The 26,916-nt window shown below is 45.6% G+C and overlaps 3 protein-coding genes across 5 annotated transcripts in view; 1 reads left to right on the top strand and 2 right to left on the bottom strand.

Annotated features, from left to right (window-relative positions):
- Positions 1-18,089, bottom strand: part of Cnbd2 (cyclic nucleotide binding domain containing 2) — a 69,065-nt gene extending 50,976 nt beyond the window's left edge. Inside the window, exon 1 of the mRNA XM_057781102.1 lies at positions 17,772-18,089. Coding sequence (XP_057637085.1) covers positions 17,772-18,089 — 318 coding nt within the window. The remainder of the gene's footprint in view (positions 1-17,771) is intronic.
- On the top strand, positions 17,988-19,110 carry Scand1 (SCAN domain containing 1). Its single transcript, XM_057780984.1, has 2 exons — positions 17,988-18,120; positions 18,216-19,110. Exon 2 carries the CDS (start codon positions 18,272-18,274, stop codon positions 18,698-18,700), a length of 429 nt encoding a protein of 142 aa, XP_057636967.1. The 5' UTR covers positions 17,988-18,120; positions 18,216-18,271; the 3' UTR covers positions 18,701-19,110.
- Positions 19,111-20,878: 1,768 nt separating this feature from the next.
- Positions 20,879-26,916, bottom strand: part of Phf20 (PHD finger protein 20) — a 110,754-nt gene continuing 104,716 nt past the window's right edge. For all 3 annotated transcript variants that reach the window (XM_057780696.1, XM_057780694.1, XM_057780695.1), the window contains 2 exons: positions 26,274-26,457; positions 20,879-23,502 (listed from right to left, as the gene is read on the bottom strand). In XM_057780696.1, coding sequence (XP_057636679.1) covers positions 23,360-23,502; positions 26,274-26,457 — 327 coding nt within the window. In that variant the 3' untranslated portion in view covers positions 20,879-23,359. The remainder of the gene's footprint in view (positions 23,503-26,273; positions 26,458-26,916) is intronic.

Raw genomic sequence — 26,916 nt, forward strand, 5'->3', positions numbered from 1 at the left:
CTTGGGAGGCAAAGGCAGGCAGATCTCAGAGTTCAAGGCCAGCCTGGTCTGTAGAGCAAATTCTAAGGACAGTCAGGGCTACATAGAGAAACCATGTCCAAAAACTAAAAAGAAAGGGAGGATGAAAGGAAGGGAGGGAGGAAAGAAAAGAAAAGAAAAACTGTGTCTAATGATTGCTCATTAGTTTTGCCAATGTTTTGCCATATTAGCATTTTGGGTTTTCGTACATGTGCAGGTATGTGTTGGTCAGGGAGTTAGCTATGTCTCTTAGTAAGATCAGAAGCTACACTCATAAAGTCTGGCCAATATGGCTGCCTAAATAGGAGCTGAACAAGGACAATAACAACACATGGTAAAGTGGACAGAGGAAAGCCTGCAAGGCTTCAACCCTACATAAAGAACTGCAGGCAAGGAAGCCAGGCGATGGGGGTGCACGCCTTTAATCCCAGCACTTGGGAGGCAGAGGCAGGCGGATCTCTGTGAGTTCGAGGCCAGCTTGGTCTACAAAGCAAGTTCCAAGACAGTCAGGACTGTTACACAGAGAAACCCTGTCTCAAAAACAAAACCAAGAGAAAGAAAGAGAGAGAGAGAGAGAGAGAGAGAGAGAGAGAGAGAGAGAGAGAAAGAAAGAAAGAAAGAAAGAAAGAAAGAAAGAAAGAGCTGCAGGCAACTAAGGAAGGCTGAGGACAGGAGAAATAGTCTTCCCCATGTGGTAGTTTGGATGTAATTGTCCCCCAATAAGCTCATAGGGCGTGGCATTAGTATTAGTAGGAAGTGTGGCCTTGTTAGAGTATATATGCCCTCACTGGAAGAAGTATGTCACTGTGGGGGTGGGCTTTGAGTTCTCCTATGCTCAAGATACTCCCGGTGTCACAGTCCATCTCCTGTTGCCCGGAAGATGTAGGACACTTAGCCACTTCTCCAGCGCCATTTCTGCCTGCAGGCTGCCATACTCCCCTCCATAATGATAATGGACTGAACCTCTGAACTGTAAACTAGCACCTCAGTTAAATGTTTTCCTTTATAAGAGTTGCTGCAGCCGGGCAGTGGTGGCGCACGCCTTTAATCCCAGCACTCGGGAGGCAGAGGCAGGCGGATCTCTGTGAGTTCGAGACCAGCCTGGTCTACAGAGCTAGTTCCAGGACAGGCTCCAAAAAACCACAGAGAAACCCTGTCTCGAAAAACAAAAAAAAAAAAAAAAAAAAACAAAAAAAAAAAAAAGAGTTGCTGCGGTCATGGTGTCTCTTCACAGCAACAGAAACCCTAACTAAGACACCCAGGGAAGAACACACAGTTTATCTATTAACAGTGAAAACATACATACACATAACATTATACAAGGTATGTTTAGAAATATTTATGCATATATATAAACATATATGCATGTAACAACAATAATGAGAAAAGAGGCCATGGATTTGAAAGAGAGGGAGGAGAGCTATGTGGAAGGACTGGAGGAAAGGGAAGCGAGAAGTGACAGAATTATAACCTCAAAATAAATCATTTAGCCGGGCGGTGGTGGCGCACGCCTTTAATCCCAGCACTCGGGAGGCAGAGGCAGGCAGATCTCTGTGAGTTCGAAACCAGCCTGGTCTATAAGAGCTAGTTCCAGGACAGGCTCCAAAACCACAGAGAAACCTTGTCTCGAAAAACCAAAAAAAAAAAAAAAATCATTTTAAAGTACTTCTTTAACAATATTAATGCTTCCCGGGTATAATTTGCTATCGTCAGGCCATTGTTCTCTTCTCACCTATCCTCAGCAGTAAGTTCTTTTTACCAGGAGCTAAACTGTACAGCAGACCCAGTTCCAAGCCTAAGGTCACATGACTGGCAGGTGGTGGGCATCTAAACCTGGGCAGCCTGGCTCCAGAGTCCTTAGCTAACCCTCTTACTCTCCTCGACTGCCCTGCCTCGTTTCTTCTCACCGTTCCAGAAAGAAGGGGTATAACATGACCTCGGAGCTCACCCCAGGGTAGAAGGCTACAGAGCAGGGATCAGAACTCAGTCCTGTGCCTCCCTGGCACACCCCTTTTCGTGCCATGCTGTGAATGCTTAGAGGCACAGCGTGCCACCATCCACTTGCGGCCTCACCCACACCTGCTTCTTCCTTCCTCGAGGCCTGCTCCTTCAACTCTCTTGCTCAGGGATCCCCTCCCAGAGCCTGTGGCCCGCCTCACCTCTTCCACCCTCAGGAACTTCCAGCTACGAGACCCCACACTTCTCTTCATGCTTCCTGAGCTGGCAAAGGGCACAACTGGACCCTTTGCCTTTCACAGGGAGAACAACAAATCTTCCCCTACAAAATCGTTAAATTAGAAACAAACAGTTCCTTCCACAGCAAGGCACACCCTGCCAAGAGCTGCTGGAAGCCTGATTCTGAGAAAAATCTTATTCCAAGAATCTACTTATGTCACAAGCGAAAATTCTGGAGCGAAGAGGCAACGGCATGATAACGGAATCTAGATTTGAGCTACCATGGGCATTACCCTCACAACCCCCATGAGGGACCTTAAACCCAACCGTACTCATGGAGACCCTGGGGCTCAAATGGCTAGTTGACTGCCAGAGTCATCAAACCATCTGGAAGAAGGTAAAAGCTTTTCGGCTACAGGTAAGGACATTCAACACTTCAGCTCAGCAATCCGGTGTCTTAAGAGACACTAGGGAATGGGCCCATGGCTTTGTCCCAGAGGTCGTGTTAAATCAGTACAAGCAGGGAATCCTCCAAAGAACTGCAAGATCAAATGCTGAAAGGACCTTGGTAAAGTAGATGACTCTGTGGTCCTGAGGGTGGAGAAGACGGCAGTTACCATCCAACCCTCCCCAAGGGAGCTATACTTCGCAGTGACAACAGCTCTTGCCTTAACTTGTTTTTGCATTAAGCTCTTCAGTGAAAAGTTGAATTTGCAAGCATCACATGACATACCACCCTTTCTTTCCAGGTACATCTGCAGTCATTCCCCAACCAACAGAGAAAATAAAGAGCCCTGAACGCAGTGGAGACAGAATAAAGGCCTAGGCTGCAGGGCTGTGTGTGCCCCTGGCAGAGCAAATGCCTAGCGTGCATCTAAAGAAGTCATAGTAGGCCGGGCGGTGGTGGCGCACGCCTTTAATCCCAGCACTCGGGAGGCAGAGGCAGGCGGATCTCTGTGAGTTCGAGACCAGCCTGGTCTACAAGAGCTAGTTCCAGGACAGGCTCCAAAAAACCACAGAGAAACCCTGTCTCGAAAAACCAAAAAAAAAAAAAAAAAAGAAGTCATAGTAGACCTTATTCATAACACACACACACACACACACACACACACACACACAGAGAGAGAGAGAGAGAGAGAGAGAGAGAGAGAGAGAGAGCGCTAAGAAATCAGAATAAATTCTGTGTGCCGGGTGGTGGTGGCAACACACCTTTAATCCCAGGACTTGGGAAGCAGAGACAGGCAGATCTCTGTGAGTTCGAGGCCAGCCTGGTCTACAAAGTGAGTTCCAGGACAGCCAGAGCAGTAACACAAAGAAGTCGTCTCAAAAAACAAACAAACAAACAACAAAAAAAAAGTTGCCACGGTCATGTTGTTTCTCTACAGCAATGAAACCCTAACTAAGCACACTTTTACCACTGTCTACGAGTCTGTAACTGTTTCATCTACAGGAGTTATGGTGGCACTGGAGAGATGCCTTAGCAGATAAGAGCACTCACTGCTCTTGCAGAGGACCTGGGTTTGGTTCCTAGCACCCACATGGTAGCTCACAATCTGTAACCCCAGTTCCTGGGGATCCCACAACCTCTTCTGGCCTCTGTGGGCTTCTGCACATACATGGTAAATATATGTGTGTGCGCATGTGTACACATACATATATATGCACATGTACATGTATGTATATGTGTGTATATATATATATATATATACACACTCATACAGATTTGCACACCACACATACACAGAAATACAAAAAGAGCAGTTATGGTTAAAAAAATAAACATTACAAAATAAGAAAAAAGAGGAGGTAAGAGACATGAAAAGTAAATATCAGATGAGAGCCACAAAATAGAGAGACAATTAACATGAAACAGATGCTAATCGTGACCAACAAAGAGCTCAAAGGCTTGGCACATTTCCAAACAAGAAAGCAAGGACCAAAGCAAAAGACAGCACTGCAAACAACAACCACACCTCCTAATCCTTCCCAAAAAGCTCCACTAACTGAGGATCAGGCATTCAAACACATGAGCCTTATGGGGGGCTTTTCTCAACCACCAAATGCCTGCATGTATGTTTGGGTGTGCCTGGTGCTAGAAGAGGCAAGAAAAGGACATTAGAGACCCTGGAACTGGAGTTATGGATGGTTGTGAAACACACATAGGTGTTGGGACTCAAACCTGGGTCCTCTGGAAGACCAGCCAGTGCTTTTAGCCATTGAGTCATCTCTTCTATACCTAACAGGAGATTTTGTTTATTTTTTTGTTTTGTTTTGTTTTTCAAGATGGGATTTCTCTGTATATCCTTGGCTGGCCTCAAACTCAGAGATATCTGCCTGCCTCTGCTTTCCTAGTGCTGGGATTAAAGGCGTGCGCCACTACTGCCCAGTATCATAGGGGATTTTTATTAGCTAAAGTCACCTGGGCTTCATCTGGATGCCAGCTGGCCCCCTGGTATGATCTATGTGCAAATGAAATCACAGGACTTAATCTGTTGGAAACCTGAATCTTTGCCTATAAGTAACACATCTTAAAGATTTCTATTTAATGGCCGGGCGGTGGTGGCACAAGCCTTTAATCTCAGCACTCGGGAAGCAGAGGCAGGCAGATCTCTGAGTTCGAGGCCAGCCTGGTCTACAGAGCTAGTTCCAGGACAGGAACCAAAAGCTACGAAGAAACCCTGTCTTGAAAATCCAAAAAAAAAAAAAAAAAAAAGATTTCTATTTAAGTCACAACAAAACTCATCATTTTGTATAATTATATATACTAGTATATATTTCCTGTTCATGAAAACTAAAAAAAAAACAAAAAACAAAACAAAAAAAAAACTCTATTTAATACTTCACACTAAAGGATAATACCAACCAGGCTTGGTGGGACAATAATTTCAGCACTTAGGAGGCAAAGACGGGTAGATCTCTGTGAGTTATGAGGCTAGCCTGGTCTATATATCAAGTTTCAAGACAGCAAGGACTACATAGAGAGACCCTGTCTCAAAAGAATATTCATAACACCAGCTGGCCATGATGGCATGTGTTCTTAATCCCTGTACTTAAGAGGCAGAGGCAGGCAGATTTCTGTGAGTTCTAGGCCAGCCAGGGTTACATAGTAAGATTTTCTTTCAAATAATAATGATGATAACAACAACAACAACAACAACATTCAGGCAGTGGTGATGCACACCTTTAATCTCAGCGTACAGGAGGCAGAGGTAAGCGGATTTCTGTGAGTTCAAAGACATCCCGGTCTACATAAAACATTCCAAGACAGCCAGGGCAACAGAGAAACCCTGTGTCGAAAAAAAATTTTAAACAACAACAACAACAACAACAACAACAACAACAACAACAGGTAGCCTTCCAGATAGCTCAGCAGTTAAGAAAGTGCTTGTTGTGTAATTCTGGCACCCGGAATTCAACCTTTTGTTGTAGAATATTTATTATTGGCTTTTTGAGGGGCCTGCCATGCAGCTCGCAAATAAATCACACACAGAATTTATTCTTAACTATGAATGCCTGGCCTTAGCTTGGCTTGTTTCTTGCCAGCTTTTCTTAAATTATCCTAACTACCTTTTGCCTCTGGGTTTTTGTCTTTATGTCTGTATACCTTTCTTTCCTTCTTACTCTGTGACTGGCTGGATGACTGCCCCTGATGTCTTCTCCTTGTTCTCTTGTTGCGCCTTTCTCATTTCTCCTATTTATTCTCTCTGCCTTCCAGTCCCACCTGTCCTTGCTCCTGCCTTGCTATTGGCCGTTCATCTCTTTATTAGGACCATCAGGTGTTTTAGACAAGCACAGTAACACAGCATCACAGAGTTAAACAAATGCAGTGTAAACAAAAAACAAACACCTGAAAATAATATTCCCAACCATCTTTGACACACAAATAAGGGTAGAAGGAGAGAAGCAACTCCACAGAGTTGTCCTTTGACTTCCATTTTAATTACTTCTGTATTGCTATGATAAGACATCATGATGAAGGCAACTTACTAAAGGTGTTTATTTGGACTTACAATTTTAGAGGGTTAAAGTTCATGATGGCAGAGTAACAACGTGGCAGCAGGAACAGCTGAGAGTTCACATCCTGATCCACAAGTAGGAGACAGAGAATGAGACCCTGGAAACAGTATGGACTTTTGGAACCTCAAGGCCCTCTTCCAGTAACGCACCTCTTCCAACAAGGCCACACCTCTTAATCCTTCCCAAACAGTTCCACCACCAATTGATGATGAGCCTATGGGGCCATTTTCATTCAAACCACCACAATCTCTATAGAAACACATCTTTCACAAATAGCAATAACAACAACAAAACAACAACAAGGTTGGGAGTATAGCTCAATTAATAATAATAGTTACTGTCTTGGTCAGGATTTCTATTGCTGTGATGAAGCACTATGACCAAAAACAAGATGGAAAGGGTTTATTTGGCTCACACATCCATATCACTGTTCATCACTGAAGGAAGTCAGAACAGGAACTCAAAAAGGGAAGGAACCTAGAGACAGAGGCTGATTGTCTAGCTGTGGTTTCTTTATTTCTTTTCTTTTCTTTTGTTTGTTTTTCAAGACAAGGTTTCTCTGTAGCTTTGGAGCCTGTCCTGGAACTCAGTATGTAGACCAGGCTGGCCTCGAACTCACAGAGATCCATCTGTCTCTACCTCCCAAGTGCTGGGATTAAAGGTGTGCACCACCACCCAGTTTGTTTGTTTGTTTGTTCAAAGACAGGGTTTCTCTGTGTAGACATGGCTGTCCTGGAACTTGCTCTGTAGACCAGAGATCTGCCTGCATCTGCCTCCTGTGTTCTGGTATTAAAGGAATTCACCACTATTGACTGACTCAATTTTTCTTTTAAAAGTTCAAAGTCTTTCAGTTGTGGCTCCTATAAAAATTAAAATTAAGCTAAATACTTTCTTCCAAGAGGGAAGAACCAGGACATAGTCAGAATCTGAGCAAAGCAAAACCAAACCCCGACAGTTAAATAACTTAACGACCAGTTATCTGGGTTCCCTCCCTATCACTTCTCCAGCTCTGCCCTCTGAAGCACACACAGCTTGTCTTCTGGCCTCACACAGGCTCCAATCCACCTCAGCTGCTGTCCTCAGGGGTCATCCCATGGTACTGGCATCTCCAAAATGCTGGAGTCTTCTGCTGCAACTGGACTGCACTTTCACCAATAGCCTCTCCTGGGCTCTTTCATGGTGCCAAGCCTCAGTTTCTCTTCATGACACCTTCAGTCCTGGAGCTTCAACTGGTACGGAGTCTGCACCTTCACCAACAGTCCTGGCTTCTCACACTGCCAAACCTCAACTGTTCTCTAGTGTAGGAGGTTCCTCTGTTTATGTGTTGCTTTCATTGGCTAATGAATAAAGAAACGGCTTTGGGCCTGACTGGGCAGAACTTATGTAGGCGGAGTAGACAGAACTGAATGCTGGGAAGAAGGGCAGAGTGGCAGATGCCATGGATCTCCTGCCTGAGACAGACTCTGGTGAGAATCTTGCCCGTAAGCCACAGTCATGGTGGCAATAATAGATTAATAGAAATGAGTTAAACTGAGATGTAAGAATTAGCCAATAAGAAACTAGAGCTAAGCCGGGCGGTGGTGGCGCACGCCTTTAATCCCAGCACTCGGGAGGCAGAGACAGGCGGATCTCTGTGAGTTCGAGACCAGCCTGGTCTACAAGAGCTAGTTCCTGGAAAGGCACCAAAGCTACAGAGAAACCCTGTCTCGAAAAACCAAAAAAAAAAAAAAAAAAAAAAAAAAAAAAAAAAAAAAAAAGAAACTAGAGCTAATGGGCCAAGCAGTAATTTAATAAATACAGTTTCTGTGTGGTTATTTCGGGTGTAAGCTAGCTGGGCGGCCAGGACAGAACAAGGGCTCGCTCTCCATGCAACAGCTCTCCATGAGCCTTTCATGCCTTCAAAACCAGTACCACCTGAGAGACTCTTACACAGTACCAAGTTGAGCTGCCAGCATGAGGTATAGCCTTGACCACCTCTAGAACATAGTATAACTTCTGTAGGTTGACCCTGATGAAACACTTCCTAGAAGATTTCACTTCAATGATGCTGATCTCTTTTGTTTGGTTTTTTGAGACAGGGTTTCTCTTTGTAGTCCTAGATGTCTTGAAACTCTATAGACCAGGCTGGCCTCAAACTCACAGAGATCCACCTGCCTCTGCCTCTGCCTCCCGAGTGCTGGGATTAAAGGTGTACGCCACCACCTCCTGCTGGTCTTTTCTTAATCACTGCTAAATTCTCAGCTCCAGCCGACCAGCATCAAGTGTCCCAGCAAAGCAAAGGTTTCACTTTAGCAGTTATGGGATCTTGTTAATTCAAACTGATTCTTTAGCCCCAGTGAACCAGAACCACAGAATCTTAATCCAAAATAACAAATGACCTCAATAGAGTGAGTCTTTATTTATTTATTTGGTTTTTTTCGAGACAGGGTTTCTCTGTAGCTTTGGAGCCTGTTCTGGAACTAGCTCTTGTAGATCAGGCTGGCCTCAAACTCACAGAGATCCACCTGCCTCTGCCTCCCGAGTGCTGGGATTAAAAGCGTGCACCACCACCGCCAAGCTTCAATAGAGTCTTTAAATTTCCCTCTGAAATTTCACAAACACAGGCCTCCATTGTCTGCCCTGCTCTCAACATTCTTATCTTCCAAGCGCCAACAGAACAGCTCACTGAGTTCTCAACATTCAATGGCTTTCTTAGCCCAAAAATTCCAAAATCCTCCCACAATGCTCCCCAAACAAATATGATCAGGTCTGTCACAGCAATGCCCATCTATCCCTATACCAACCTGTCTTAGGGTTTCTATTTCTGTGATGAAACACCATGACCAAAAGCAAGCTGGGGCCGGGCGGTGGTGGCGCACGCCTGTAATCCCAGCACTCGGGAGGCAGAGGCACGCGGATCTCTGTGAGTTCGAGACCAGCCTGGTCTACAAGAGCTAGTTCCAGGACAGGCTCCAAAACTATAGGGAAACCCTGTCTCGAAAAACCAACCCCCCCCCCTCAAAAAAAAAATATATATATATAGCAAGCTGGGGAGGGAAGAGTTAAAGTTCTACTTCCCACTAAGATCTGCCTGCCTCTGCTTCTGCTTCCCAAGTGGGATTAAAGACATGCACCACCACCGCCCAGCTGGTTTGGTTGATTCTTACAAAGTTAAATACAAAATTACTATTTGACCCTGCAATCCCATCTCTGGGTTCATACTTAAATCAACTGAAATGGAAATTCAAACACCAATATCACAGCAATTTTATCCACAATAGCCAAAGAGTAGAAAGAACCAATATGCTCATGACATGTGAATCAATTACTAAAGCAGATCCACTTACTAGGTTTTGTATTTCTTCCCAGGTCTTCATCTTTTTCTTCCTTGGTACCTTAATCCGCAAAATCCAGGAGAATGGAATATTAGCAAATATATACATACTTATTTCTATATGCATTTATGAATATATACTTGGGGAATTGCTCTTTTAATTGAATGAGTTTGCTTTAGATGAGAAAAAGAAGAAAGCTTGGGAGATGGATAGACAGCACCTATTGTCCTGTCATGTGAATAGACTGAATGCCACAGAAGAGGACATTTAATAAGTTTGGGCACGCTGGGCACACACTTGTAACCCCAGGACTCAGAAGGTGAGGGAAGAAGGGTCAGAAGTGCAAGGTCATTTTTGACTTCAAAACAAGTTTGAGGCCAACCTGGGAAACATGGGACTCTTTCTCAAAATAACCAACAACTGCCGGGTAGTGGTGGTACATGACTTTCATCCCAGCACTTAGGAGGCAGAAGCAGTCAGATCTTTGTGAGTTCAAGGCCAGCCTGGTCTACAGAGTGAGTTCCAGGGCAGCCAGGACTGTTACACAGAGAAAACCTTTCTTGGGAAAACAAAACAAAACAAACAAAAACCCTACCCAAGAACTAAAATAATCAGTAGGAGGCAGGAGAGACACAAGAGAATCTCAAGCTTGAAGCCAGCCTGGGCTACAGAGAAGACCCTGTCTCTAAAATATAAAAACAGTGGCAGAATGGTGATACATACCTATAAATCCAGTACTTGGGAGGCTGAGGCAGGAGGATTATGAGTTCAAGACCAATCTGGCAAGTTTGAGGCTAGCTTGGGTAATGGCTAAAATGGTAATATTTATGTATGTACTCTTACCACAATTTTAAAAAACTGCATTAAATAAACAAAAATGAGAGCTACTGCCAACAGTAAAAATGTACAGTGGATTTGAACAAACATTTTGCCACAAAGAGAAAGGAAATATATTCAACATCATTAGTTATTGGAGAAATTAAAAATAAAACCATAGCTGTGCAGTGGTGGTGAATGCCTTTAATCCCAGCACTCGGGAGGTAGGAGGACCTCTGTGAGTTCAAGGCCAGCCTGGTCTACAGAGCCAGTTCCAGGACAGTTAGGGCTGTTACAAAGAAAAACCCCGTCTTTTTTTTTAAATATTTATTTATTTATTTATTATGTATACAATATTCTGTCTGTGTGTATGCCTGCAGGTCAGAAGAGGGCACCAGACCCCATTACAGATGGTTGTGAGCCACCATGTGGTTGCTGAGAAATGAACTCAGGACCTTTGGAAGAGCAGGCAATGCTCTTAACCTCTGAGCCATCTCTCCAGCCCCGAAAAACCCTGTCTTAACAAAAAACAAAACAAAACAAGACAAACTACAGAGAGTTAATACTAAACACTAGCCTGACTTTTTTTTAAAAAATCCCTGGCCGGCCTAGACCTCAGAAATCCATCTGCCTCTTTAGAAGTGCCACCACACCCAAATTTAGTAATATTTTTCAAAGCTTGACAGTATCAAGTAACAGGAAGGACATATTCAGTCCTGGGTCCTGGTCCCACACTGGCTAGCTTGTCTACTCTCTGAGCTGTAGCTTCCTCATTTAGGAAGTGAAGAGGCTGTCCTGGGGTCCAGGAATCAAGCACATCTCTGAGGGTTAGTCACTGTTGACTAATAAGAAACACCTAGACAGGGCTGATCTTGTGGAAGACCTGAGTTCAGTTCCCACTGTCCACATCCGATGGCTCACAACTGTCTTTAACTCCATCTGCGGGGATCTGATGGCTCCTGCACTCGTGTGCACATGTCCACACCTGCACTCGTGTGCACATGTCCACACCTGCACTCGTGTGCACATGTCCACACCTGCACTCGTGTGCACATGTCCACACCTGCACTCGTGTGCACATGTCCACACCTGCACTCGTGTGCACATGTCCACACCTGCACTCGTGTGCACATGTCCACACCTGCACTAGTGTGCACATGTCCACACCTGCACACATGCATACACATAATTATAGGGGTTGGAGAGATGGTTTAGCGGTCAAGTGACTGGCTGCTCTTCCAGTTCAATTTGAGTTCAATTCCCAGAACCCAACTGGTGATTTTCAGCCATCACTAGCTCCAGTTCCAGGGGATCTGATGCCCTCTTCTGGCCTCCAGAGGCAATGCATGCCCATAACTCACCAACATACATGCAGGCAAATACCCATACTCAATTTTTTTTTTTTTGAGACAGGGTGGAATTCTACATAGGTGAAAATGGCCTCAAACTCACAGAGATCCTCCTGCCTCTGTTTCCTGAGTGCTAGGCCTAAACATGGCCCCACAAATATTTGAAAATTAATAAAAAATAATAAATCTTTTAATTAATTTATTTATTGGGTTTTTTTTTTTTTGTTTGCTTGTTTGTTTTGAGATGGTTTCTCTGTAGCTTTGGAGCCTATCCTGGAACTTGCTCTGTAGACCAGGCTGGCCTCAAACTCACCTGTCTCTGAGTGTTGGGATTAAAGGTGTGTGTCACCATTTACCGTTTTTTTGTTTTTTTGTTTGTTTAAGATTTGAAAAAAATCACCTAGAATCTCAGCTCAGCTATGATTGTCTACGAGATGGCGATCTAAGGACAATTAGGTCCTGAGGGCTCTGATCCAAATTAATCCATTGGATGGAGTCACGAAGTCACAGAACTAGTCAATGGTGGAGCTGTGGAAGGGGGTGTCTGAGAGGAGAAGGTCACTGGGGTTGTGGGTGGGTAGGGGTGCGTTTTGCCCTGGCTTCTTTCTGTTTTCTTCTTTTTCTGCTTCCTGGCCATTGAGAACTGAAGAAGCCCACCCGACCCCCAGCCCACCTGCCTCAAACTGTGGCCACCGTGGTTTTCTGCCTGGGTGTCGTGGCTGGAAAGAAATCCTCCCCTTCCAGCTGACCTTGCTATTTGGTCACAGTGGTGCGAAGGCAATGAAGATACTTCTGAGAGAAAAAGTGGTGATAATCAAATGTTTAATTCCATTTCATTCTCTTTGAACTTAAGGTCTGGTATCCCTGATTGTCCAAACTCGCAAACCAAGTAGCAAATAGATATTTGCACTCTAAATATGAGAAGAACTTTAGCACTCAAAGAAGATCACATTACTGCAACAGTTTCAATCTAACATAATGGGGAGGTCAGAGCGGGCAGTGAGAACAGAGATGAGGCTTAGTGCCTGTAGCCCAGGAGCAGCGGGAAGGGCGGGGCAGGAACCCTGAGCAAGCTCTGACCTTCCTAATTTCGTAATTCTATCAGCTGGACCCGCCTTCATAGTGCAGCCACCTGAGGAACAAGCATTTTAGCTGTGTGACCCTGTGGGGGAGCTTCCAGATTCACACCATAACCGTCAAGGCTACTACTGAGGCACTGTATTAAGAATACAATTTGTCTACTATTCTATTTTCCTTTTGCTTTTCCTTTTTGAGACAGAGTTTCTTTTTTTTTTTTTTTTTTTTTTTGGTTTTTCGAGACAGGGTTTCTCTGTGGTTTTGGAGCCTGTCCTGGAACTAGCTCTGTAGACCAGGCTGGTCTCGAACTCACAGAGATCCGCCTGCCTCTGCCTCCCAAGTGCTGGGAGAGACAGAGTTTCTTTATGTAGCCTTGGCTGTCCAGGAACTCACTCTATAAAACAGGCTGGCCTTGAGCTCACAGGGATCCACCTGCCTCTGCCTTAGGCAAGTGCTTGGATTTAAGGTGTGCACCACCACCCAGCACACAATTTCTCTACTATATTTGCAACTACCTATGAATCTATACTTATTTCCATATAAGAAAGTGTTTTTTGATACAAGGTCTCACTATGTAGCCCAGGTTGGTCTCAAACTCTCAATACCTAGTCCCTCAACCTCCAGAGTGGTAGGGTTGTATGTGCTATCAGACCCAGTGAGTGACAGGATTAAAGGTGTGTCACACACCCAGCGAGTAAAAAGAAAAAAAAAAGTTCCAGGCTTCCTTTCCACAGCCCCTAAGAAGAATACACTCTCTGTTCTCATTTCATTCTATTACTGCATTGAAACAGTATGACTAGCCGGGCAGTGGTGGTGCACACCTTTAATCCCAGCACTTGAGAGGCTGAGGCAGGCGGATCTCTGTGAGTGTGAGTTAGAGGCCAGCCCAGTCTAGAGCGAGTTCCAGGACAGCCGGGGTTACACAGAGAGAAATCCTGTCTCAAAAAACTAAAAAACAAACAAAAGGGGCGGGGGGAGATTAAAATTAAAAAACAAAACAACCCCACTGTGACCAAAAGCACCTTGGAGAGGAAAAGGTTGATTTGGCTTACACTTCCAGGTCACAGGCCATTACTGAGGGAAGTCAGGGCAGGAAGCATGGAGGAATGCTGTCTGCTGGTTTAGTCTCTGCTTCACGCTTAGCTGATTTTTCAAGTTACTATCTGCATGTGTGTGTATCTATGTGTGTATGGACATGTGAGTGCAGGTATCCACAGAGGTCAGAGATACTGGATACCCTAGAGCTGGAATTAGAGGTGGCTGGGGGAGGGCACCTGATGTAGGTGCTGGGATTTGAACTTAGGTCCTCAGGAAGTGTAGTACCTGTGTGTGACTGCTGAGTCATCTCTCCAACCCCTTAGGGAATGTTCTCACACAGCCCAGAACCACCTGTCCAGGGAATGGCCCCACCCATGGTGTCCTACGCCATGGATTTAAACAATCTGAACAGTCCCTCACAGACATGCCCATACACCAACCTGATAGGACATTCAATTAAGGCTTCTTGTTCACATAATTGTAGGCTGTTTTGAGTTGATGGGTAATACTAACTGGACACTAATTCAAACACCTAGAAATCTCTGGCAAAGCCAGAGGATTATGGTCAAGTTTTCCCTTCACAGGAAAGGAATGGAATCAATGATTATTTATTATTTCACCAATCAATATTTATGGAGGGTTTATTGAGCTCCAAGGCTTATTTTGGAAGCTAGGAAATTAATGATTTAAGATCCCTTCCTAGGGAAATAGAAATTATAAATAAAAAGGGCGAATGTGATAACAACCTTGGCATAGCATTCTAAAAATTCCTTCATGGCATCACTTACGAGTTGTCTGACAGTCTTCCAACTTTCTACCTTTTGGGGTACTGACGTCCCAATCTGCAAAATAGAATAATATATGTGTGTGTGTGTATATATATATATATATATATAACATATACATATATATTATTATATATATGTAATTAATCTGAGCCTCTGACGTATTCAAAGATACATATAAAATACCTGAAATAAGAATATGTACATTTCCTAGGAAGAGAATTTTTCTAGACCCTATGCCGGCTAAATCATAAAGGCTTTAGAAATGAATTTAATATTTTTCAATTCAATCCCAAATTCCCTCTCCTTTCTAATATTCCATGATTCATATAAACCTCAAAGGTCCCCACTTCCATCTCTAACAGCCCATGATTCCACTGTGGATAGAAACGAGACAGAGATTGAGATCCTGATTCCCAGACATCCCTTCCCAAGAGGAAAAGGATTAATTCTAACCCAGAATCCTGTGCTCTGTGCCTTACCCTCACCAACTCTCCCACTTCACTTCTCAGCCTCTCTCCAGATCCTACCCACTTCCCCATCTAGCCTGCAATTTAAGTTTTGGCTTTACTTAGCGTAGGACTTTGTGCAGACAACACCTTCTAGAAAAGCTCTTAGAGAACCATAGAAAAAGGATTTTGTTGTATTTTTAATATATTTTTATTCTTCGATAATTTCATACATGCATACAATGTTTTTGATAATAGTCATTAATTCCTGCCAGTAATAACTTCTAGCTCCACCTCCGACTTTTTTCATTTTAAGTGTGCGTGAGAGAGAGAGAGGAGAGAAGAGTTCATCTGTGCAAAACATTGAGTGCAGGTGCTGGCAGAGGCCAGACATTAAATCCTCTAGACCTGAAGTTACAGGTGGTGTGAGCTACCCTCCCTACCTGGGTGCTGAAAACTGGAAGCTTGGAGCTGGGATGGGGACAGGGTTTTGCCATGTAGCTCTAACTGGCCTAGAACTCACTATGTAGACCACACTAATCTCAAACTCACAGAGATCTGCCTGCCCCTGTCAACTTCTGGAATTAAAGGAGAACGCTGCTATACCTGTTTCTTTCTCTCTGTAACTCTGACTGTCCTGGAACTCACTCTGTAGGTCAGGCTGATCTGATCGCCTCTGCTGGGATGAAAGGCCACCACTGCCCAGCCACAGCATCCACCCTTAACCGGCCATTTCTCTAGCTCCAGGAAACGTATCATATGGAACCTCTGTCCCATTCTGGGGTTCAGTTCCTTTTCTGGAAGATGGAGATACAAACCTTATTTGTGAGCAAGCTGTCAAACAGAATACGCCAGAAGTTGCCAGACATTACACTTTCGCTGGTATCATCTCCGAATTTTCACAAGCTTCCCTGAGGTCAGCTCTCTTACATCTAGAGCTCGGATTTTAGATAAGAAAACTGTAGCTGAGAGGCTGTGGGCAGTGTGCCTAATGAAAATGTGTCTCTGTGTGTGTGACATGTGCATGTGAGTGTACAGGTGTGTGAGAAAGCCAGAGGAGGGTGTCTTACTGTTGTTCTCCTTACTGCCTTGAGATAGGGCTGCAGACTGAGTTTAGAAGCACATAGGTTTTGGCTAGGCTGGGGAACCAGTTCTTAAGATCCACCTGCTTCTGGCCCTCAACACTAGGGTGATAGGTGAGCTCAGTCTCACATGGGTGCAGGAGAATCCAGAACCTCATGTTTTTGCAGCAAGCACCCTTACCAACTGAGTCACCTCCCTTGCTCTGAAGGCACTTTTTATTTTTTTAAAAAATATTTATTGCCGGGCGGTGGTGGCGCACGCCTTTAATCCCAGCACTTGGGAGGCAGAGGCAGGCGGATCTCTGTGAGTTCGAGACCAGCCTGGTCTACAGAGCTAGTTCCAGGACAGGCTCCAAAACCACAGAGAAACCCTGTCTCAAAAAACCAAAAAAAAAAAAAAAAAAAATTTATTTTATTTATTTATTATGTATACAATATTCTGTCTGTGTGTATGCCTGCAGGTCAGAAGAGGGCACCAGACCTCTTTACAGATGGTTGTGAGCCACCATGTGGTTGCCGGGAATTGAACTCAGGACCTTTGGAAGAGCAGGCAATGCTATTAACCACTGAGCCATCTCTCCAGCCCCTGAAGGCACTTTTTAAAGCCCAGTCTTTCCCAGAGCTTTATTTACTCCTCCCAACAACTGGGCGGTAGGTATTATTTACTGCTAGGGGTGCTAAAGCAAAGAAACCCTGCAAAGAGGAAGCCACCAGACAGCCTGACTTCCAACACTCCGGACAGCAGCTGTTCAACAAAAATAGACTACAAACTGTATGTGTAATTACAAATTTTATAGCACCTGTATTTCAAAAAAGACACAGGTAAAATTAAAATAATATAGTTTATTTGACCCAAAATACACAAAATAATATAACATGTTCCAACGTGTAATAAATATAAAACCTTTTTCTTTACCTTCACAGAGGCTTGAGTATTCTACATTATAATACATTTCAATTCGGGGTATTTACAGTTCAAAGGTTCCATAAATACATGTGGTTAAGGGAAACCGTAATTACAGTTCACTCATTAATCCTAAAATTAAAAAGCAGTACCCACAGAACCACCTGTCTCTTGGTTTTCGAGGACAAGCAAAAATAATGACAAAGAACCCTCGTGCATTTGCTTTGTGCCAGGAAACAATATTAAGAATCTTACCCAAGTATTTTGTCATCCTCAAAATAAGGTGAGTTCTATTGCACTCACGCAGGCGGGAGGGTGTGCGTGTGTGCACTTCTGCAGCCCAGGCGTGACCTCTAAATCTAAGGTTACAGGATTGAGTCTGCCTGCTCTTTCTCGCTATCCTTTCCATTCCTTCTTTTCTTCCTTCCTTCCCCCTTCCCCTTTTTTTCTTTTTCCTTTTTTTTCCGAGGCAGGGTTTCTCTGTTTCTCTGGCTGTCCTGGAATGCTCTTGTGTAGAGCGGGCTGGCCTCGAACTCACAGACATCCGCCTGCCTCTGCCTCCTGAGTGCTGGTACCACGCCTGGCTGAGCGGTATTTCTTAAAATAGTAGGAGCCCCTATCCCGCTGTCCCACCCGGGTGAGCCGTCAAGCTCCGTCAAGGCCCTGGCCAGCCCTCTCATTGACCCAGGACTGTCGACGCTCCGCCCCGATCCTGGTCCAGCATCCGCCCTAGCAGGCGCAGATCACCTGCAAGTCGAGGTGGCCTGTCCGCAGGGTCGCCTCTCCTTGTACCTCTTCCCTCTCCAATATAGTATCCTCTTCCGACCCGGATTTCGACTGCGATTCCGACTCCTGGTCAGTCTCCGTCTCCGCCCTCCCTGCCTCCCTCTTCCGCGGCTCCTCCGGGAACAGACGATTCTCGGAGATGCTGTCCGAACTCTCGGAAGAGCTGACTTCTGCGTTCCAAAAGGCCTTGGCCAGGTCATACTTCACGTGACTGCCAGTGGGCGGGGCTTCCGGGATCGTGCGCCTTCCGCTCCTAGGGAAGCCCGCGGTGTCGCCCATTTCCGGCCGCTACGGAACTTCGCAGGTGGAGGTAAGCTCGGCTCGCCGTCGCTCGAGCCCGCGTCCCCCTAGGGCAGCGCTGCCTCTGCCCTTCAGCCCATCCCTCTCTTCCCCGTCTTCGCGCAGACGCAGAGCCAGCCTGTAGCTACGGGACAAAGAGGGTGACGCCGAGAGCTGTAGTCATGGCGGCGCCGGATCCCGGCCTGGCCGCCCCGAGCCCCGCGGCGCTGCCCAAACAGCAGGAAGGAGCGGTCGACTGTGCGGACCCCGCCCCCGACTCCGTGAGCTCCGCGGCCCCGGAACTCCCCGGCAGGCCCGCAGCTTCGGACGCGGCTCTGCAGGCTGAAGCCACCCCGCGGCCCGGCGCCTCTCGGCCAGGCCCCGAGACGTTTCGCCAGCGTTTCCGGCAGTTCCGCTACCAGGACGCGGCGGGTCCCCGGGAAGCTTTCCGGCAGCTGCGGGAGCTGTCCCGCCAGTGGCTGCGGCCCGACATCCGCACCAAGGAGCAGATCGTGGAGATGCTGGTGCAGGAGCAGCTGCAGGCCATTCTGCCCGAGGCGGCCCGGGCCCGACGGCTGCGGCGCCGGGCAGACGTGCGCATCACTGGCTGAGCAGCGGAGCCAGGGGCTCCTTGGACTGTGATACCCTACCCCGAGTTAATGAAAGTTGAATTTTGACAGTTTCTGTGATCTGGTGTGTCGTTCGTCCTCTATTGGGCTTATTTCCCGAGCGTGTTCCCCACCTTTTCAGTTGATAAGAGGATGTCGGGAGCCTCTAAGAGTAAAGCTGGACCCCTGGGGTGGAGATGCGCAAGACTTTGCCCTTAGGCAGGAAATTCTTCTCACCCTGTTGAGTAGCTCTAGGCCACCCCTCTACCACGTTCGCAGTTTTTCTGAACCTGAGTTGTCTTGCAGAATGCTAATGATGGTTGTAGTCGGCTAGTGTTCCATACTACCCTCTGCCTTGCACTAGCTAGTATCCGAGCTTGAGCAATAAAATGGGTGGCCCTATTAAAAACTCAGCTCAGTGTTGTGGTTCTTGCTTTTAATCTCAGCACTGGGAGGAGGTGGTTGAAAAGGGGACTGGGGCTGGGCCCAGCTTGGTCTACATAGTGAGTTCCAACCAGGGCTATGTAGAGAGATCCTCTAAAAATATAAAACAAAAAACTGATCAGGCAACAACTGGTGTTACCAAGGAAAATGAAATGAGTCTTATAGTGTCATTTCCTTGTAAATGAATCTTAAGGCTTACTTTCTGCTTGGTGGCTTAAAGATCAGTGATTGCAATCCACACAGTGGACAAACGTCTTTAACACTGTTACATATATGTATGTATATGTGTATATATGTATATATACACACACACCCAGTATACAGCTGTACGGTAACTAACGCGGATGAAAAGGTTTGGCCCGTCTCCTTTTGGTCAGGGTCTACTGGCTTTGCACGCGACGGTGATTATCATTAGAGAAATGTTTTGACTAAAACTAATAGCGGGTTCATGACCTTTGTTAAAAGCATACTGGTGACCATGACCAGAGCATATACTATGAAGAGGGAAAGAGCTCTCCCGTCAGCTCCCTGGAGTGAAGCACTTTGTGTTTACAATGAATAAACAGAAACCTTTCTCAACCCCTAATGCTCCATTTGCACAATGGTTTTCCATGGAATGACGTTGGAATGTGTTAAAGTTACTGGAAGTCCTCATTTTAATGTATTCAGGGGGCTCCTGTTTTTAACACTTTTCTCTAATCCTCAACTACCAAGAGAAGGAATTTTTCAAGGAATGAAACATCCGGGTTTCCTTGAGGCTTGTTGGGGGAGAGGCTAGTTTGGGTTTATAGAAAGATTCACCCAGAGTGGTGGGTGAATCTCAGTGTAGAGAAGGCAAGGCCCTTGCATTGCTTCCAGCAACCAAAACTAGTAAATCTGCAGCTTCCACCACAATGCATGAGCCAGACTTGGATAGAAGCTGGTATGAGCATCTAACTTTGGATGATTTGAAAGCATCTGGTCATGCTTTTCCTGTAATTTCTTTTTTTTTTTTTTTTTGGTTTTTCGAGACAAGGTTTCTCTGTGGTTTTGGAGCCTGTCCTGGAACTAGCTCTTGTAGACCAGGCTGGTCTTGAACTCAGAGATCCGCCTGCCTCTGCCTCCCGAGTGCTGGGATTAAAGGCATGCGCCACCACCGCCCGGCCCCTGGAATTTCTTGAGTTTGTGTCTGTCTCCCTGTACAAGATTATCATAGAAGAGCAGGCATGCTATAAAACATACTTATTATATATCTTTGGGGGGGGGGGGCTTTTTTTTTTTTTTTTTTTTTTTTTGGTTTTTCGAGACAGGGTTTCTCTGTGGCTTTTGGAGCCTGTCCTGGAACTAGCTCTTGTAGACCAGGCTGGCCTTGAACTCACAGAGATCCGCCTGCCTCTGCCTCCCGAGTGCTGGGATTAAAGGCGTGCGCCACCACCGCCCAGCCTTGATTATACATCTTAAAAGTAGGGTGAAACATTTGATTCTTGCTGGGTTATGGTGGGGCACTCGGGAGACTAAGGCAAGATGACTTCAAGTTTGAAGCTTGTCAGATGACATGCTCAAGGCCAGCCTGGACTACTTGTAGCAAGACTGTCTAAAAAACAACCAGGCATGTGCCATAGGACTTTAATCCTAGCTAGCACTTGAGTCAGAAGCAAGGGATTTCTGCGAGTTCTGGAACATTCAGCTACGTCGTGAGACCTTGCCTCCAAACTAAAATCACAACCTTTTATACTCCAGTAATATGTGACTGACACATAGCAACAAGAACCTGTTTTATTTTTACCAGATACAGAAGTTTGCATGTTTTGCAAATATTGCTTGAGAGCAACACTCCTATGTACAGTGCCTTCTGTCTAATAGCGTGTAAACACAGTACGTATCCACAGTGCAATGTTGGCTCAGCCAGGATCCACCTTGCATACATACCTAAATGACTATCAAACCAGAGCTGTTGTGTCAAGGCAACTTTGTATAGGTGGACAGCTTTCTAAACAGACAGAACTTCATGCATATCTTCCTGCATTGTTTGCAAATAACAGATTCTAGTGCTCCAACTTAGGGTTAGTTCACTGTGACCCAGGAACTGGAAGTGGAGCCCCTCAACATGGCTTTTATTTAGGGAAGAACTGCGGTTATTAGAACACGGGGAGTCTGCTTTGCTTCCCTAAGAACAAAAGTCACAATGAAACCAGATCATTTCCTTCAAACCTAAATGATAAACACAGCAATGACCACATCGCAGAATCAGGACCACGAGCTTCTGCTTCCATGTTTGGACAAGATACAATAGGTTGCCTTCAGAGTTAGTCCCTAATGGAATTTTCTAGGGCAGTACAGAGAAGATTTAAAAACCTTTATTACATTTGTTTAGCGTGTGGATGTGTGTCAGAGGGCAACTTCAAAGTATCAATTCTCTCTACTGTGTGGGTCCTGGGGATTGAACTCAGGTCAGCAGGCTTGGTAGTAAACACCTTTGCTCACTGAGTCATCTTTCTGGCTCCCAAATCAGTACCTAATATAACAATCATCATACCTCATACAGTTGTAGCAACAGATAGTTATCTTGGCTCTTCCCCTTTCAGATAATCACCATCCAGTTCTCAAGATGCAGCCATCTAATAAATCACCCAGAACATCAACGTCATATGGAGCATTTCTTCCCCCAACATCAGTGCTAGCAGCGGGAAGCAGCCTTTTGTAAGGGACTGTTACACACTCCTTATGTGTCGCGCACTCCTTAAGCTGTGTCAGGTCAACTCATGCTTGCCCTGAAGCTCATTTTAGAGCAGATGATGAACAAGTCACTAGACAGGGCAGTCACTTCCTGAAACTTCTCTGTACACAGGCCTGAATTCGCAGGCCTCAATGACTTGTTGTGCCTGAAGCTTACTCATTCCCAAGGCAGGGAGATGCTGCTGTTACTAGCTACTGACATTGGTTCCTTGATGTTTATATAGTAAATATTTGCAACCTAAAACGTGACAGATTCCAAAACTCATGATGAACCTGTGGGTGTTGATGGATAAATGTACTTTGATATTTGCCTTTAGTGATGCAAAAACTGGTAAAATGAAGTCCTCAAAGCATGGAACCTTTTAAACATTGTCTAGTAAGGTAAAACAAAACAATACAGCAATTACACATGGAACCAGACCTGCAAAATAACACAAATATTCTTTCCGAAGGTACAAACAGTTGTACCTGGACCTTAAGCAGCATAATCACCTTGATTTCACAAGTAATACGACCAGGACACTGAAAGTGTTGAGTGCATCAGCAACCCTGCAGATGCCGGTGGCCACGCTGGCCTCCAGGAGGAAAGTGGCACACAGATTCTCAACTGCTGATGGCAATAGAAAATAAGGTAATTCCCACATTCTTTGTAACAAATCTTTACAGTCAAAGTTCAAAATCTTGGGAAACATTTTTTTTAACTTTAAATAAAAGTGGGAAGATGTTGAAATTAAGTGTATAGAAAATGCTGTCCTTTGGGTTCCAGACCCTGCCTGCTTCCTTCTGGAAATCTTTGTCAATTCTCATTGCAACAAGATTCTACCTCTTCCTTCAGACGTTTTGGCTTCGCTGCCATAGCCATGGCCCAGCCGACTCTGGGGTAATAAACATAAAATCTTGTCCCCTGTACCGTGAAATCCTGCAAGAGCCGTGGCAAGAAAATGAAGTCTTAAGAAGCAGTGCTGTCAAGGCCCCTGCTCCTCCTTTCCAAACTGTGCAGCACAGTGAGGTCCCAACATTCCAGTGAAGCTGAAGGATGAAAACGGTGCCTGCCTGCTGCCCATACACCATGCCAGGCAGAGAAACCAGAGGGGTTGGCACACGCCTCAACCTGACACAAAAGTCAAATAAACTGTGAATTGAATTTACAACTGTTTCCAACTAGATTTTTTTTTGGGGGGGGGGGCCTCTCACTCCATTTATCATCAGTGGCACGATTCCAAGGAAGATGTGCAAAGACTTGCTTCGTTCAACAATGTGCACAGAAAGGGGTGCTAAGACTGCACTGCCTTCGTGGTCGGCTTCCAGATCAAGAGTGCCCTGTCCTCCTGTCCTCCAGCACTCAAAATGGTCTCTGTCCCAGTGTCCATCACACTCCTGGCCAAATCCCTGAAGTCAGTCAGTGTCACGTGCATTCAGCATGCTAAGTTTATTTACTTAAATATGCGAAGCTCCCCTGGCAGATGGCCAGGATTGTGCTCCAATTGTCTTGGGTGCCCAATTTCATGTCGAGCAGCAGAGGGCAATCTGCTGCACCTTGCCCAGGTCAGTCAGCAGCTGCTTGATGCAATGCTTGAGCTGTGGAAGCCTGGCCAACGGCTCTGGGGGTTCCAGTTCCCCAGTGTAGTCCAGCCAGCTCTCCAGTACTGCAGGTGGAAGAGAGAAGATCCAGTGAGGGCTTAGAACTTGGTTTAGAAAAACCACTTCACAAGGCCATTTCAACCCAGGCTGCCTCAGTATTAGCCCCCCACAAAGCACTGCTCCAGGGAACAAAACTAATGTTTAGGCTAGCAAGTGATCTATCCCCAAAGGCTTATGTGTAGAATGTCTGGTCCCCAGCTGGCGATGCTATCTGGGGAGGAAGTAGGCCACTAGGGGTGTGCCTGGATTCCATCCTCTCTCATGTCTGTCTGCCAAGACATAGACAGGTGCCATGACAAGACCAAGTAACCATGGACTGGACTCTCTGAAATCATAAGCTACTTAAGCAAATTTTCCTTCAAGTGGTTTGTCAGGTATTTGGTTACAGCGATGACGATATAAATGCTTCTCAACAGTATGGGCACCAAGTCCCAGTTAGTGGTGGAAAGAATGATCTACATCTATGCTCCCCGATACAGTGGCTCACCAGCCAAATCAGACACAGCTGCTGAGCTCTTAAAAGAGGTGCCAGTGCATCTAAAGAATGCATCTGAATTGTATTTACTTTTAATTGTTAACTAGTCACACAATCTAGCTGCTACTGTGCCAGAGCAGAGCCCAGAGGCCCTGAAGACCAACCTGAGTCATTACCAGTCTTTCTAAAGCTTTTCCATATAAATAGGGCAAGCGAGGCTGCTAGAAAAATTAAGCGTCTACAGGGACTTTTAAGTTTTTTTTTTAAATCAGTCAATTCTGATTTGCTTCATATTAGTATGTGATACATAATTAGCAGCACAAAATACACGTTTTTCGCCCTTTAAGAAGTTAGTGTAAGCCTGGTGTGGTGAGTACAACTTTAATTCCAGCAATCAGGAGGCAGAGATGAGACAAATCTAGTCCACACAGAGAGACATTGTCTCAAAAACTAATCTAGCCTGGCAGTGGTGGTGCACATCTTTAATCTCAGCACTCAGGAGGCAGAGGCAGGCAGATCTCTATGAGTTTGAGGCCAGCCTGGTCTACAAGAACTAGTTTTAGGACAGCTAGGGATGTTACACAGAGAAATGCAATTTCGAAAAATCAAAACAAAAACTAATCCGGCCAGGCAATGGCAGCACACTCCTTTAAACCCGGCACTCAGGAGGCAGAAGCAGGCAGATCTCTGAGAGTTTGAGGACAGCATGGTCTACAAAGCAAGTTCCTGGATAACTAGGGCTGCATAATAAGATCCTATCTCAAAAACAAACAAACAAAAAAGCTTCTTTTTCTTTTTCTTTTTTAAGCACAAAGTAGTTTCCTAGCTGGGGAGATGGCTCAGGAGATAACAAACTTGCCAACAAGCTTAAGACCACAGTTTAGACAACCAGAATTTATATAAAGCCAGATGTGGCAGCACAAATGGAAATCCAAAAGAATCCACAGAGAAATGAGAGGCAGAAGTGGGAGACAGGAGAGTCCCCAGAGGCTTGCCAGCTAACTTACTAGCCTGGCTTACGTAGTTATGAGCAAGAGACCCTGTCACAAGACAGAGAAGATGTGGACTGACACCTAAGGTTGCCCTCTGACCTCCACAGCTGTGACACAGAGCTGTGCTCACACACCAACACACACAGGCACACATAAATGCACATCTGAGAAAAAAAAATCTTTTTTTAAAAGATTTCTGGCCAGGTGGTGGTGGCACACACCTTTAAGCTGAGGCAGGTGGATCTCCATGAGTTCAAGGCCAGCCTGGTCTATAATAGCCAGTTACAGGGCAGGCTCCAAAGCTACACAGAGAAACCCCGTCTCAGAAAATGAAACAACAACAAAAAAGATTTATTTATTTCTATTTTATGTGCTCTGGTGTTTTGTCTGCATGTATGTCTGTGTGAAAGTGCCAGCTCCCCTGGAACTAGACTTACAGTTATGAGCTGCCATGTGGGTGCTGCGAATTGAACCCAGGTCCCTCTGGACCAGTACTCTCTTTTTTTTTTTCAGTCTGGCCTCGAACTTGTGATCCTCCTGCCTCTGCCTCCTTCAGCAAATCCTACCCGTGTGCGCCACCACAACCACTCTTAACCGCTGAGCCATCTCTCTCCAGTCCCGGAAAAAAGTCTTAATTCCCCATAGAACTCAATAAAAACGTGCTTAGATGCTCCCAACAGCCGACTCTAGTTGCTCTTCTATGGCGATGCCTTCCCTTATCTTTGCCTGAAGACTGAACAGAGCACCCTCTTGCTGAGCACACACTCTGTCCCTGAGCTACCTACTCTCAGCCCTGTATGGTCAGCACTGCAGAGAAGAATGGACAAGTGAGGCAAGACCCCTGATAGCTCCAGACTTCATAATGCTTAATACGTGTTAGAGTTAGACTTGTTGGCCGGCTGGGCAGTGGTGGCGCATGCCTTTAATCTCAGCACTCAAGGCCAACCAAACTCCAAACCCCAAGAACCCCAGTTGATATGTAACAGATAAGAACTTTAAGAACTTTATTAGCCAGGTGGTAGTGGTGCACGCCTTTAATTCCAGCACTGGGGAGGCAGAGGTAGGTGGATCTCTATGAGTGTGAGGCCAGTCTGGTCTACAGAGTAAATTCCAGGACAGCCACAGCTACACAGAGAAACCCTATCTTGAAAAGCAAATAAGCAAACAAACAGTTAGGCTTGTCCTCGCTGAGGGGAGAGCTAAGTAAAAGGAGACCAGAAGAGAGCTGACCCTGGACAGCCAGACTGTGGGCTTCAGAAGGCAACATGAGAAGGGAAGCTCAAGAGTGGTGCCCAGAAAGGAATCCTACCATCCAGCTCCTTCTCAATGGAGTCCATCCGATGTGTTACTTCATCCTGAAGAGACTCCACATGCGTCAGTAGGTTAAACTGCCACTGGTGCTGCGAGCTCACCAGGCCTTCTCCGCCTCTGTCCAGCAGCTTCCGAGCAGGGGCTTCTTCCGGCAGGACCTTCTTGGAAATGTACTCCTTCACCTGGATATGCAATGATGTTTAAGTCCCTGAGCAGAGACAGCCAGCTCTTTCTCCAACTGGCCAACATTTACAACCCTGGGAAAAAGCACTGCCTACCTGAATGTCCTCAATTCCCATCTACTGCCAATACCACTCACTGCCTTAGGACTGCACCCACGGGCTCAGCAGACCCTGCCCCAGTACCCCAACATGAAGTAGTCCTTTCAGAACCCTGAGGGCTGCCGTATTTATAGTCATGTTTAGCGAGTCCTGGCTGTCTCTGGGTGAACATGTGACCCTGACGAGTTACTTCCCTTGTGAGCAGCATGGATGTAGTATTCTGAAGCTTCATAAGGGTAAATATGGTGCCAGTATACAGCTCACCAGGGGTTGCCTTGATGAGGAAAAGAACTTCTAGATTTCACACATGTTTACTTTAGAAGTCTGCTTAATCCACAGGACACAAGACTGTTAGCCTTT

This window comes from Chionomys nivalis, chromosome 9 (genome assembly GCF_950005125.1).
Source record: "Chionomys nivalis chromosome 9, mChiNiv1.1, whole genome shotgun sequence".
Classification (NCBI taxonomy): domain Eukaryota; kingdom Metazoa; phylum Chordata; class Mammalia; order Rodentia; family Cricetidae; genus Chionomys; species Chionomys nivalis.

What these genes read in the sequence shown, in the direction of transcription:
- Scand1 (XM_057780984.1), top strand. Translation starts at nt 18,272, where the DNA reads ATGGCGGCGCCGGATCCCGGCCTGGCCGCCCCGAGCCCCGCGGCGCTG.